This window comes from Camarhynchus parvulus, chromosome 1 (genome assembly GCF_901933205.1).
Source record: "Camarhynchus parvulus chromosome 1, STF_HiC, whole genome shotgun sequence".
NCBI classification, from domain to species: domain Eukaryota; kingdom Metazoa; phylum Chordata; class Aves; order Passeriformes; family Thraupidae; genus Camarhynchus; species Camarhynchus parvulus.
This window is the reverse complement of record NC_044571.1, coordinates 39,168,502-39,182,939: the sequence shown is the minus strand read 5'-3', so window position 1 is coordinate 39,182,939 and position 14,438 is coordinate 39,168,502. Positions and strand designations below refer to the sequence as shown.

General features: G+C 38.4%; 1 protein-coding gene across 8 annotated transcripts in view; it reads left to right on the top strand.

Annotated features, from left to right (window-relative positions):
• PCCA (propionyl-CoA carboxylase subunit alpha) overlaps positions 1-14,438 on the top strand; it is a 271,373-nt gene that overhangs the window by 154,382 nt on the left and 102,553 nt on the right. For all 8 annotated transcript variants that reach the window (XM_030945325.1, XM_030945350.1, XM_030945359.1 and 5 more), the window contains one exon: positions 10,842-10,944. In XM_030945325.1, the coding sequence (XP_030801185.1) occupies positions 10,842-10,944 (103 nt within the window). The remainder of the gene's footprint in view (positions 1-10,841; positions 10,945-14,438) is intronic.

Here is a 14,438-nt window from a genome sequence, read left to right as displayed (position 1 = left end):
TTTATTCTTTGCCTTGTGAATTACTGAACTGCACTGATTAGTGCTAATTGTCTGGGCAGAAAGGAAAGGAAGGAGATGGAACTTACAGTTAAGCGCATTGTAGAAGTGTAACTATATTCTTTTGCTCTTCTTATACCTTATTTAACTTTCTACTGTTTTTCATTGAATATTAGACTAGATGAATATTTAGGCCAGTCAGTATAGCCATTTTTATGTCCCCATCCTGTATTGATCATGTTATGCTAAAATAACCATCTTCAATAAGGTTCATCCTACCTGCACAGCCTGGCTTCTCTAATTCTGACCTTAGCAGAAAGCTTAGTGGGCAAAAGTTTTTGTATTAGTACTGAGAATGAGGCACTAGCTGTTACAAATCTTTTGTCCTTCACATTCAACTCTAGTTTAATAATTCTCAAATTCCTTCATTCAGGTTGGATGTACATAATTTGAGCAAAATTGGAAGTCCATGCACATTCTTTTTCTTACTGTCTTTCTTCTATTTACTTGTGAGACCATAATATGAACAATGTCAGACGTCTTATTAAAAGGATGAAAATACATAGAGGGCAACAGATATTTATAATCTTTTGAGTATGTATCACTCTTAAATTATTAGATGCCTGTGTTTCTGTGACCGAGAGTTGTAGTGCCTAAATAATGTAAAAAATATAGCTGAGCATTACCTAAAGGTAGTTCAGCCAATTTCAGGTCTAACTCATTGTGAGAGGTACCTTTCTCTTTGCATTAGTTAAGAAGGGAAAGGATGGTTAATATGAGGTGCTGAAAGCTTGGTGGTGTGAGTGCCGGATGTAAGCTGGAGGTGTAGGGGTGATGTGTGCAAGGTAATGAGAATCACTGAGTCTGCTGTGGGCTCTAATTGTCTAGACATGATATATGAGTGCTTGTTGGAGATAGGCATGTTTTATGTTATCTAATACAATTTTTAATGAACTTTTGGGGGTTTTCTCATCTGCTATGGTTTTTTCTTTAACTGAACAGAATTAGTGGCATTAATCTGTTTCACAGGAGTCTAGTGCAGAAGGAACAGAGAACAAAGCTTTAGAATCTGTGAAATATGCCACATTTCTTACATCTAGGGGGGAGGAAGTAGCTGTGACATTGCCTGTTGGGAACTGGCTTGAGTACTTCTAGCCAAATGCTGTAATCTCATTTACCTGTGGTTTGGTAGATGCATGGTTGATACCTGTGTTGTCACCCAGCACTAGTTCTTGTGCACATAGTTTGAAAAGCCAGGCCCTGTCTAGAAAAACATATTGTTCCAAATGAACCCCAGCTCTTGGCCAGCTTCTGTTTCTTACACTATGGTGTGTAGGATGGCTAGCAAGGAAAATGTGGTCATCCTTTTGCAGGACTGTGGGCTGTCCTGAATGTGCATTCTGTGTATTGCCTGAATTAAGTCTCTTATAGAGGAGAAAGCACAACAGGAAAATATGATCAATACAGCTGTATTCCCAAAGTGATTTCATTGGCATGAAATGGTTAAGCTCTTGGATCGACTCTTGGTTCTGCTGCAGCAAGTTTGTGGGAGGCGATAAGCTCTGTGTGATGGTTGAGCTCCTACAATACTCTGGGACTCTACTGAAATCTGGTGCAAGCATTGTGTTTTCCAAGATGCACAAAAAAAAGGGGTAATTCTATTTTAAATAATTACTTGGGATATTGCATATCTGACAGGCTTTAGAGAGACCAGGTGAAATCATGAGTCCTACAAAGTTTGGCAGAAATTCCATACTTCTGGCAATACAGTCTGGTTAGTTCCAAGGGGACTGGCAGATCAAAAGGGTGAGACCTAAATGAAACTGTAAACCGCAAGAAAGACAGCATTCAATACACAGCTCTTAACAAAAAGCTCAAAAGATTTTTGGAAGTTCTCTAAAAAGGTGTTTGCAGTTTGGCCTAAGACAGGTTGGGAGTTTTATTTTGGTTAGCTAGTATAATTTAAAATTTTTCCTTAGTTTGCACATTGTGTTCCTTGTGGGCCTTAAAGAAGGTCAGTGTTCTTGCTTTCTGTGCTGTTGCCAAACTTCCTCAGACATGGCTTTATTCTGATGTCTTTCCTTTTCCTTTGGCTGTAGTAGTTGTCTCTCACTCCTGATAGTGTGCCTCCTTTAGTAAGTCCAGCAGGTACTGAAAAGTTTCACTATCCTGGGTTTTAAAAACTTTGTTCTTTAAGAAAACACTGTATTTCAGTTTATTGTTAGTGCCTGTGGGTCAAATGTGTATCTCTGAATAAGAAAGAGATAGGTTAATGTGGTTTTTTGGATTAAGTTTGTAAATTAGTGATAGTTGGGGAAATGGCAATCTGTTCAAGAAGGTCTTATCTAAAAAGATAGAAGCAGCTCAGGCCATGACTTTTTCAAAATGGAATTTTAAAATTTTATTCTAAAATATGCATTTTCTCCTCCACAATTGCAGAACAATTTTTCAAATATGCTGCACTTCATAGTATTTTCTTTGCTTTCTGCTGGCAGGAGCTGGTAGATATTAAACACTTCTTAACATAACTTTTACTGGGGCAACTAAATAAGAGGGGTTGAGCTTGAATTTAAATGTCAGAGTTTTTTTTGGTTTTTTTCCCCTTTGTATCTAGACTTAAGTACCGAATTTAGGATTTTGAGGCAATACAATTGCAGAAATAACCATTAAGATCAAAATCTCTTCATGAGAATAAGTGATTCTTCAAAAACTAATCTAGCTGTCATTAGAGTGTACCAGTACAAGTGTACTGTCGTGTTCATGATGAGGAGCTCATACTCTCACTGTATGTATTTGACTTTTGATTAGATTTAGTCTAGTCTTGTGAACTGAATGCCCATTTGTGACTTGAGTGTGCTGGATGCAGTTCTGGAATCTTGTTTCTGCCTTTCTTCATCAGAAAGGGACTGCTTTGCACATCCCAAGACCATTGTGCAATGTGATCCAGAGCAATCTAAGTGCAGATGGTTGGGATAATTTGCTTTGAGAACTCCTGATCTGAGGTACAGCACTGATAGTCTTGCAGCCCCTGCATATTGTCCTGTTACTTCTGAGTTAGCACACTCTCCAGAACTTCTGTTACAAAAGGGGATGAATAACTGAAATTTTGACAGAAGGGATGACAGATTAAAGCACTAAATGTGTTTTGATTCAGGTTTACAGCTATTAGTGGCAATTGAGCTCAAGATTAGTAGGCAGGTTTCACCACTGAGATGAGTGCAGCAAACCTAGCATGAAGTTTGCCTGGATGTTTCAAAAAAGAGAGATGGAAAGTAGTCTTATATGTAGAAGTAAAATTGGATTATTTAATTATCAAACTTAGATGTAATTTTTAATCACTTCACCTCATTTTCATATTAGTAGGTTAGAATTTCCTTCTGACTATTTTTTATGTGGACAGCAAACCTGTAATATTGTAAACTTAATACAAAGTGAAAAATAGCACATTATTACTGGGAACAGCCCTTCTTTGAATGGAGGTGTAGGAAACAGACTGCCCAACAGGCAGCTGCATCCCAATGCCATCATGTTATATGAAAGTGCATAACTGCTACTGGATAATGTTAACAGAAGAGCTTTAGTCCTCTTTTCCATCACATTGGCTTGTTCTGAAGTTCTTTGCACATAAAAAGAAAGTGAGATAATTATTGTAAGACTGTTCTTAAATATCTGCACAATAAGTTCCTTTGCTAAGGAGATAAGGGAAAATTTGTGTAGGAAAAGGCGTTTACGGTTTTCCTTTTACAGAGTAAATTATTATTATTAGTTTTGCCAACTGCCCAAAGTTATCTCTTAATAAAAATTTTAAAAAATGTTTTGGAAAACAGCAAAGTTATGAAATTAAATACTTTAATTGGAGGAAAGACAGCCCCAGCTTTTTTTGATGACAAACGGATTTTTAGATTTTTCTCTCCATAACAGTTGTTAGCATGCATAAGTCAGTATTGTTGACTGATCTGATTAAAAACACCTGCTTGCAAGTGGCTCTTCCTTTGGTAAATAAAAGATGGTAGAAAAAACAGATTAGAAGCACAGACTTGTAAATTATACTAAAAATAAATGTCTTTTCTCTGTACTTGCGAGCGCTCAAATTGAGTGTTCCTTGCTTCTTATTTCACAAATGTTTGCAATGAGACAAATAGCAAGATCTCTTATCCAGCATTAATGTCTGTGACATTTGCTTTTTCCAACATAAACCAAATACTAAAGTAGTTCCTAACATCTCATAGGAGAGGAAATCAATTTCAGATATATTTTACATTTATTTATTTGACATTTTCAAGCTGTGCTGTTGCCTGCTGAAGGACTGGGCAGTCTGACCCTTTTCTGAAACTGAGAGGTCTTGGGCTCTACTGGCAGCTCCCAGGGTTACTGTGTTTTCTGCAGTTTACTAATGCAAAGTGCATTAGGATCAAGTGCCAAAACTTTTTTTCCCAAAGAACGCATAGTCAGGCTGCAAACCTGAGTCTCCATGAATTCTCTAAGTCTCCACGAATCTCTCATTCCTTCCTACCATCAGCAGGGGTAGGGTGGTGAGTGCCCCAGTGCTTACCTGAGCCCTGACTCTTTCTCTTGAGAGATGGGAGGTGGATGTGAACCCCCACAGGCTGAGGAAGACTGATAGTGTGGATCTTTGATTCTTTGAACATAAGCTCTGCAAACATGATTTTGTTATATCAAGACAGGCAGTAACAGCAATCCTGCTCCATTTACCCGATAGATTAAAAGCTAAAAGAGCCATGAAAGATCTTTCAAGAAACTTAGAATTGTTGTTGCCTGCATTTTTGAAGGATAATTTCTTGTTAAGACTGTGGAGACAGCTTTGGCAGAGGAGCCCCCAGTTCCTTGCCCTGCCAGGCTGCTGAGGATGCTGGCTGTAAAACATTGGGGTTAGGGTGTTTCTCTTTGCAGGACCCATGCACTGCAGGTTTAGAGACCTCCAACAGGGTAAGTGGTTAGCCAGGGTGAGCTCAGGTTCTTTGCAAGGTTATTTCTCAATTAAATGGAGATGAAAGGCATTGAGCCATACTTTTAGGTCTGGGCAGCTAAATTCACCCTGGATTTATAACTGTTTCCTTGGCCCACATCTGAGTTTCACTGCTGAAGGTACTGGAGGTTTTTGTTGGTCACTGGATTGCAGGCTCTTAAGTCAGTGCAAATTGCTTGAAAAGCTTCTGTTGAAGGAAAAGGGAGCATCCAGATGTATGCTGTTCTGAATCAAAGCACAGTGCACTCCATGGCATCCTTTTAAAGCATTGCTTTTTATTTTATAGTTTACCTTCCGTGTAATTTCATTTTTTCCTGTGGTCACTATTCAAATCGAGTATAGGCTATAAATATGCATATTTGTTATTGATCTCAATGTGATATGTAAGAAAATGTAATGCAAAACCTTTTTGATATAACTGTTGAGTAATTCTTTCAGCCTTTGTCTGATCAGCTGGCACACAGGCTAGTAGAGGTTATTATTTTGTATGACATATGAAGAACTATAATTTGGTCTAATGATGGTATATTTTCATATTCACAGTGAAAGGGGAACACATATATGTATGCACATATAAAGCAGGAAGAAGGAGAACCTATTTTAATGTAAAAAGGCACATGATATGTATAGATGGACCAGTCTGAATATATGTAGAAAATGTGTGTGAATAGATACAGAAAATACTTCAAATTGCTGAATAAAATATTCCCAGATTCTTAGGTTCCTTGCACATAATTTTTGGTTCTTAAAATAATCCTGTGAAAGCGCTGCTTTTATCTTTTCTGTGTGATGATGAACTTTTATGTTGGAAAGTGTTGAAAGTACTCAGATACTAAAGCTTAGATTTGTGTTTTGTTTGGCGGTACACTTCTGTTTAGAATTCTTTTAATCTGTCCATTCCCTGCTTTTATATTCATCTGATAGTTGAAGGTTCTCTGAAGGATATTTTTTGCATATGAACTTATTAAACTAAAAATGCTTAAAAGTGCGAGATTTACTTCCCTTTTTTTGATTTTTAATTTTTTCTTGTGGTTTGGTTTGTGGTTTTTTTAGGATTTTTTTTCATAGCAAGATAGGCTCTCGTTTGAGTTGTTGAATTTCTATTTGCCTTTCTTGATTATTTTTTTTTTGGAGAGGTGGGGGGAGGGCAGGGAAAATAAGAAACAATTTATATGGTAGATCTAAAGTTTCATTAAAATTGCTTATGCCCTGTCCCAGGCATTTTAAGTGGGCCATCTGTCTAAACATCTCTGCATTTTTTTCTGATCATTTCCTCGACTTATTCATGAGCCATGGGAGGGCTCCTTTGTAGTCTCCATGTAGCTGGTTCAGTCTACCCCCACTGAATACATCTATGTGCTTGCATAACATATCTTTTCACAGTGCTGGAAATTCTCTGAACTTGGTTCAGATGAATGGCCCACTTTCTGAAGGTCTTTTTTTCTCCCTTTGCAAGATTTGTATGCAGAAACTGACCTTGGTGGCTACAGAATCCAGCACATTATTCTTGATCATTTTACAGGCCACCTGCTGTGAAAGTTATGATGAAGGATTTCTTAATGATTCTTTGACCATTAACATTGTTTTAAGTCAATATTTCACTTTTATTTAACTGCTGAATAGGTAATTGCACAATTGAAAAACAGCTTTATGGAGTGTCATATAATGTGGTTTTCAAACGCTTGTAATCTTTCAAACGGGAGGATTTGTTATGATAGTTTGGGATTTCTCTGTTTACATAAAGTATTATGCAGCAAAAATATCAGAAGTGAAGAGGAATTTTTAAGTGTTTTCCACCTCAGCATTAGAAGACATATTTGGAATTGGAAATATAGAAATCTATACTCAATTTTCTGATCCTTTAGGGAGCTGGTGACACCCTATCTCACTTTACGTCATCAGTGGTAATAGGGAGAGGGAAGTTTATTTGCCACAAACTGCAGAAAATTGTAGTTTTTATTGAGTTCCTTCTATCTGATTGATTGGTGACAATCAAAATGGCCAGGGCAGAGTTTTTACTTGATTTGCTTTTGTGAGTGTCTGTTTTCTTTCATTACTTGTTTTTGACTAGAATAGATAATAGTTTAATTAATGTGTTCCATGAGCACAGTAAGGATGTGTCGACCTAAAATTTTTAGCAGTTGTCTGCTTTCCTCAGTGAAAACATGCAAAGAAACCAGGAGCTTTGGTTGCTGTGTTATTCTCAAGTGTCTTCCTCTCCCACACACGGCATTTGGGGGTGAAAGGGACATAATACATTTCTACACAGACATCATCTCTAGTTGAACAAGCAGCAGTAGCGCTTGAAAATAAATAACTAAGCAGGCAAATGGTGCTGTTTTTCTTGTTGTGTTGCTTACATGTTTTTGTAATGGGTGCTTTGGAGTAAAGCCTTTATGACTTAAGCCAGGCCATCACTCTTCAGCTGTGTTCCTATGCTTGTGATGCTTTCCCTTAGAAGGCAATTTGGAGTGGAGGGGTTCAGAACTGCCCATTTTAGTGTGGAAGGAGTTTATAACCCCCTTCTCCACCCATCATCTCCTGTTGTTGTGGCTGTCGTGCTGCCTTTGCTCTTCTCTGTCCCTTTGTGTGTAATGCTCCTGGCAAGGATCAGCAGCTCACAGTTCTCCATGCCCTGCTCCCCATCCACCTGGCACTCATCTTGCTGTGAAACTTGTGTTTCTTCCTGCAGCCAGTGATCTCTATAGGCACATGAAGTAATTTTATTGGATGGCATGTCATTTGCCAAAACTGAGAGAGGAAAGGGAGGGCTTGTTGAACCCTAGGAAAGACATACTGTGTGGACTCTGAATCTAGGGTTGGAAGGGAAGTGCCTTATGTTTTCTTTGTGTTTTTTATGATGGCAAAAATGACACTATTTTTATTTTCAGTGGGATTATCCTTTTTTCTGTGAATACAGTATGTTGGATTTCAGCCCATTATGTAGAATTTTGAAAGCTCTATATTTTGAGAGTAGCCAGAAGTTTGGGAAGTTTTCTGTGAACTAGTGTGAAATATATTCAGAGTTCAGATGCTTTCTTTGGGAGGACTTAAAAGTCTTCTCAGCTAAGGGAGCAACCTTGGCCAAGAACAAATATAATTTCCCATGCACTTGGATGTCTCAGATTTAAAAAACCCCAAACACCACAAAACAACAGAAAACCCCACAACAAATCTTGCTTCCTAGCCTGGTAGAAACTTCTGCATTTCTAAAGTAGTTCATGGATGTGAGCAACTTCGTTTTCATATTAAACAAACTTAGACTTTGATCCTTACTTTTGGACTTTGTAATCCTTATTTATATGAACGTTCCCTACCCGCAAATCCTATCAAAATGGAGTCTACTACAAGATACTTTCTTTGAAGGGAATTTGGTTTAATGAAGAAATAGGATTGTCATGAACTCACATAAGTATATGTCCTAGCCAGTGTCAGTTATAGTTACAAAACCACAGGCAAAGCTGATTAACAAAGCTGAAAAATGTCCCTGTGTAAAGGGATCTAGCAATTCCAGGAGGGAAGTACAACTTGCTGTAGACTTGATGCAGCTCTGGACCTTGCCCTCCTGGCCATTGGTGTTGCAGAAAGAGGAATTGTGTGGCTGTTTGAAACCCAGGCAAAGCAGTGATGATAGTCATGCCTTTCAAGAGGCATGCATCCTGTTTGGAGATACACTTGACAAAGCTCAGCAAGGCAGGACTGAACAAAAATAATCCCTGCTGGAGAGCAAGACTGTCTTTCCTTTGATGGCCAGCAGCCAGATTCATGAGGTCACTTCCAGTCAAATGCAATATGAAGCAGGGCTGTGCCAGCAAGGCTGTAAGGAATCTCATGACACCAGTGAAGCAGATCTACTAAGCTGAGTTTGTGATGTGGTCCTAGTTTAATGTAAGAAATATGAAGTTGCTATAAACCACTAAATCCTGTTGGTTGTTGCAGTGGAGTGTCATGGAGAACTTAAGCAGGTGCTGTCTGTATTCCCCCTTACTGGTGCTCTGATACCAGGAAGTGCAATGAAAACATCTCTCAGCTTGCTGCCTGCTACCTGTGCAGGAAATTCCTCTTCCTCTTCTTCAGGAACTCCTGTGTCTGTCACATTTCCTATCAGCCAGTCTAAATGTTTGGTGACATACAGGAATTCCAATATGAGTTGCTGAGAAATGACATTGCTCCCAATAAACCATAGATAATTCCTCAGATTTATTGTTTTGACAATTGTTACTGTATTAAATGTGAAAGGTGACACTTGACATTGTTAGCACAGGAACAGGTTATTTTCAGTACCTGTCTTGTGAACTTCTAGGGTAGTGATAGACGTGAGCTAAGGTGCTTGGTGAAATTTGGTGTGGGCCTTACTTGGCTTGCATCCAAAAGTAATTAAGGATTAGTATGCATCTATTTGTGTCTGATATATTTAGCATTTCCATTTCCCCTTTTCAGGCACATGGCAAGGCACAACTTTTGGAAGCTCCTTGCCTCATTAAGTACTTGAACTTGTGCTTTTATAAGTTCCAGGTATCTAAACACCTAAAGTTCTTAAAATAATTGTTGAAATCCTTGGCAAGTCAGTGTATTATCCTTGGCTTGGACAGATAATTTCTTCTCCTGTGGCCTCTAGAGGCCTCACAGGTGCTTCTCCCTGTTGATTCCACAGGAAACCTGAGCATTCTCTATGGGGACATGTGGTTCACTGGTCACCTGAATCCTCTGGAGGATCCATGTGGCATAATGTGTTTACAGGTTTTAAGACTCTGCAGGCTGCAATAAAAGGTGTAGTAGGTGCTATAATATGCAATAGATTCATGTTATAGCACAAATGATCCTTAAAAGAGGCATAAAGGTGATAAAATTATTATCCCTATGAATTTCTTACAGAAAAATCTAAATATGTAAGAGTCAATATCGAAGAAAAGCTATACCAAAATGTGATTTTCTTTTAATGGAGTTTAAATCACACCTTCCTGTCTTGCCTTTAGGTCATGTGGTGCATGATTATGGTAATACATGGTAACCCCTCATTAGAGAAGTTGTAGTATACTTTTGGACACCAGTTGTTATGGCAAAGTGGGAGAGACTCAAGAAGTTAGAATGAGGAAATGGAGAATGAATATACATTTAAATAAAATAGCTGAAAATTGCATGTTTCACTCTGAATTTCGAAGAATGGAGGCTCAGTTCTCATTCCTTTGCTGCCAGGTATGTGCTTTTTTAAGTTGAAAAGATTCAGGTTTCCTGTGTTACTTGATAAATGGTGCGGCCACAGAATGCTGCAGGAATCGGTATAATCCTCCATGTGGGCTGTGATGATACATCATTATTTTTTCAGTATGCTTGAAGGGCTCTGTGGATGAGTACTTAAAAATGTGTATTAGTTATAAAATTACTTGTATTACTTGTTTGGCTGAATCTTTTGTCTGTAATTGGCTTTTAATTAAGGTTTACTGAGAATGAGATTAAAGAAATAATGATTATATTTTGCCCTTGAAAAGACTGCTCCAGTTATCACTGTTGCTATTCTCCTGCCAACCCACTTTCTCATCTGCTTTTCATCCTGTTTGAGCTAATTCTGCAGCAAGTGCTGGCTGCATTCAAGGGCCTCCTATAACTTTATCAGCATACCCAGTGTGTCAAGGCAAATCTAGAAAGAGAGTAAGAGTGTATTTTCTCCTTATATGCTGTTTGACAGAAAAGAAGTATTTAGTACATATTTTTTTCAAGTATGCTCTCCAACTGTGTCTATAGATTAATGATATTTTATATCCTTCAGGACCATCCTATGAGGCAAGTGCTTCTGGTTAACTTGGGAGAAGCATGAAATCTCTGTTAAAAATTTTTCTTCTGTCTGTTTCATTTTTAGAATTCCTATTGCTAAATCAAAGAGAAGTAGCTGGGAGCTCTCTGTGCATCTAGGAGATGGAATTTACCCAGTTGCAGTTTCAAAGCATGGCTCATCATTTTCTGTAAGTTCTGCTCATTTTCTAAGAAATTCAGTGCATTGAGTCAATATATATGTTATCCTTGACACCTGCTAAAATTCTTCATCTTTTTGTTGACTAAGGATAGATGTGTGGTTTGTCTTTAGTAGGCATTGCTGTTAATTACCAAACAAGACCCTGACAGTTAAATAGTGCTGAGTTGAAAAGATTCAGATAGTGTACTGAGATTTTTCTCAGGGTTCACGCCTGTGGAACATTTTCGTATATATTTGTTTATTAAATTAGTTTCTGAATTATTCTGTTTAGTGTCTTGTTTGGAAGTAGCATCTTATACTCCATTATAAATATATGACAGCAAGAAAACAAATGCAATGTTGACAAAAATTGCATTATCTTAAGCTAGTGTTTAGACAAACAAATCAAAGATCTAAGCCAATAGAATAAGCAATCATCGTGGAATGACATTGTTCAGCACTCTGTGCTAGAACTGTATGTGGTCATAGTAAAATGCCAGTGTTTCAGGATGTGCTTATTCACTTCAGATGAATGTGTATAAACTTTTGCTTTTTACAAATGTTCTAAGGTAATTGCTTAAGCGCTTAATGTTGTTAGCATGAAAGGCAGGAGGACAGACCATGACAGTAGAAGAATAGTAATGCTGGGTTTGGTAATTCAGCTGTTCAGCAGAATAAAGCCAAGACACAAGCTGGTTGAAGTATTAAGAAGATAAGTTTATAAGGAGAACTGCTTTTTATGTCTGTTAATAGTGATTCCACAACCAAAATGAGATTTTAATTTTTTTAAATAGGCATTTGACTTGTACAGTACTTGTTGACTCTTAGGCAAAAGGTTTCAAAAGGGGCTTAATGAGGCAGATTTTCTTAGAATGGCAGTGACACACCCTACTTGCTGAATTGTTTCAGAAGCAAAGGCCAAGTCTGCATGTAGTTTTTTAAATCTACGTAATACTCCTAACAGGCACCCCGTGTGCTTGGATACAGCCCATTCAAAGAACAGAACACCTCTGTCAGGTTTCAGCCCAGTTTAGAGTTGGGCTGGCACTGGCTTGTGTGACAGAGATAGCCCTTCCAGGAGCAGTCATTGCCCTCAGCCTTTCCACCTTTTTGTTGCAGCACAAGAGCTGCCTGCTGCTGTGGGGATAGCCTGCTGGTTGCTGTGAGTGTTGCATAGCCCTGGCTGCTGTGAGCTGAGAGGTCTAATTCCCATAGTTAGACTTCTCCAAACCAGGGAGCTGTTTAGCACAGCCAGTTACACAAGCATACATCTGCACACGTGCACACATTTTTAGAGATTTGCTGGAGTTCAAACCTGTCTCTCACTTTAAATAGAGCTGCTAACGGTTGTGATGTCTTGCAACAGTATGAGAATTACAGTCTAGTATAAACCAGTTTGACAAAGTGTATGTGGAGTCTGGTTTCTGATCATTTGGTTTGTTATTAAAACAATAACAAATGTGAAAGTTCCTTCTCATATCCTTGTGTCCCTGCAGTAAGTTACTGCTTTTACCTTCTACTGCTAGGCAGGAAGGCAGGAGCATCCCTCAGTGTCAGAGAAGGGGTGCCTAAGCACTGGATTAGAACCAGCTGTGTGCCTAAAAGCCTGGGTCAGAGGGATTTGTGACAATTGCTTTTGCATTTTATTTCCACCCTAATCATGCCTGTGTACTTGGGGAGATGTAATTCCTTATTTATTTGTATCTAGAAAATACCTGGTGAAATAAATCACATCAGGTGGATTTCAGGAGAAGTTCTGTTTCACTGAAACCATATACCTATAAGGATATAAAAGTGCATTAAAATTTGTGTATTAAAAGGTGTATTAAAATTAAAATACATATAAAGTGTATTAAAAATTGCACCTGAGCTTAGTCATGTAAGAAGCAGCTGACTCTTTTTTAATAGCAGGGTTGTTTAGAGTTAAACTGATTTTTATTGTTACTGGACAAATAGCAAAGGACGTTATTCTTCATCAGTAATTTTCTTTTTCCTGGTGTTCTCCTGTGATTGTGGTGCAGATAAGAGTTTATAGTAAATACAGCACCGTCAAAAATCTGAATTGTTATTCAAAACTTTACAATGGAAAACCAACTGCCTTAAAACTTCAAAGAAGAGTTGAGACTAGGAATGAGAAATCTTGACTCTGATCAGGAGGTGTAACATGCCATGAGGAAAAAAAAGGGGAAATTCGAAGGTTGCTTTATTAACTTTGCTATCAGAAACACAAGCCTCACTTTTTGAACTTCTGCATTTAGTTTTTTGCTATTAAGTCGGTGTGACAGAGGCTCCTGCCTTTGTGGGTTGTGTCCCCTCACGGTTTGTGATGAAGATAGCTGAACCTGTGGTGCAGTTGGATAGCCCAGTGGGAGGGCCACCTTCACATTCCCCTTCAGAAGTTTACTCGCGCTGCAAACCGTGCTTTGCACAGCAGCGTTCGCATCCTGATTTACTCTGTTTACCACAGAGACCCTTCCAGCAGTGACTCTTTTCTGTCCCTGTGGCTGTGCTGCTGTCCCAGCTCCCAGGTCGCTGTGCGCTCCCGGCCGCGCCGCGCTCCCTGCCCGCGGCTCCGCGTGCATCGCTCCGCAGCTCTCTGGACTACGGGTCAGCTGCCGTTTGCTTCCTTTAGCACGAGATTCCTGATGAATTCTGCAGTGTTAACTGCTCTTCGCTGCTCTTTATTTTTCAGAATTTTGAGTTTTGAAGCCATCTGTTTTTAACTACTTTGTTTGTAACAGAGGTCCTTGATGGGGGCTGGCTTTAGGCCACTTCAGCAGCCTTGCTTCCCAAAACTGAAGGATTTCAAGGATAAGTGGTCAACAAGTGTGAACGATGCTCTTTGCCTGAAGCACTGCAAACTAAAATATTAATTTTTATTATTCCAGTAGAGGTTGAAAACTTCTGTGAATCTAATTTGATATATTTTCTTTTAAAATAGAAGTAACTTGGTTTTTATTCTGAAGCCAGCAACATATATACTAGTACTTAAGTTTATATAAAATTATTGTACTAGAATTTTCAGTACCAGACAGTTGTTTCTGGTGGTAGCCTATCAACATAACAAATGCTTTTGAAATTAAAAGATTCCAATGACCTGTCTTGAGAAATAAAATTTAGCAGCTTTGGTGGTATCTGCTTGCTTGTGTACAAAGAACTTGCCAACTAAATTGATGTAAATGTCATTTATTCTTTTTTTCTTTGTTCTATATATTAATTGCTAGAAGAATCTTTAAACTAACTGCTTGTCATGTATACCACTTAGTTTTTCAGAGGACAGATGGTCAGATTCTTAGCTTTGATTAGTGTTCTCTTATGCTTAAAATTTTTTCTCTTGTCAATTGAATTAAAGATCGTGCAATCAAGATTGCTGCTAAAATAGAATTTGAAGGAAGAATACCTTCCTTTACATGAGACAGTAACAAGCAATGCAAAACAGCAACAAGAAGCCCAGAAGCATCCCACCACCAGACTCTGGAATCTTTTGTTTACTTCAATTACAAA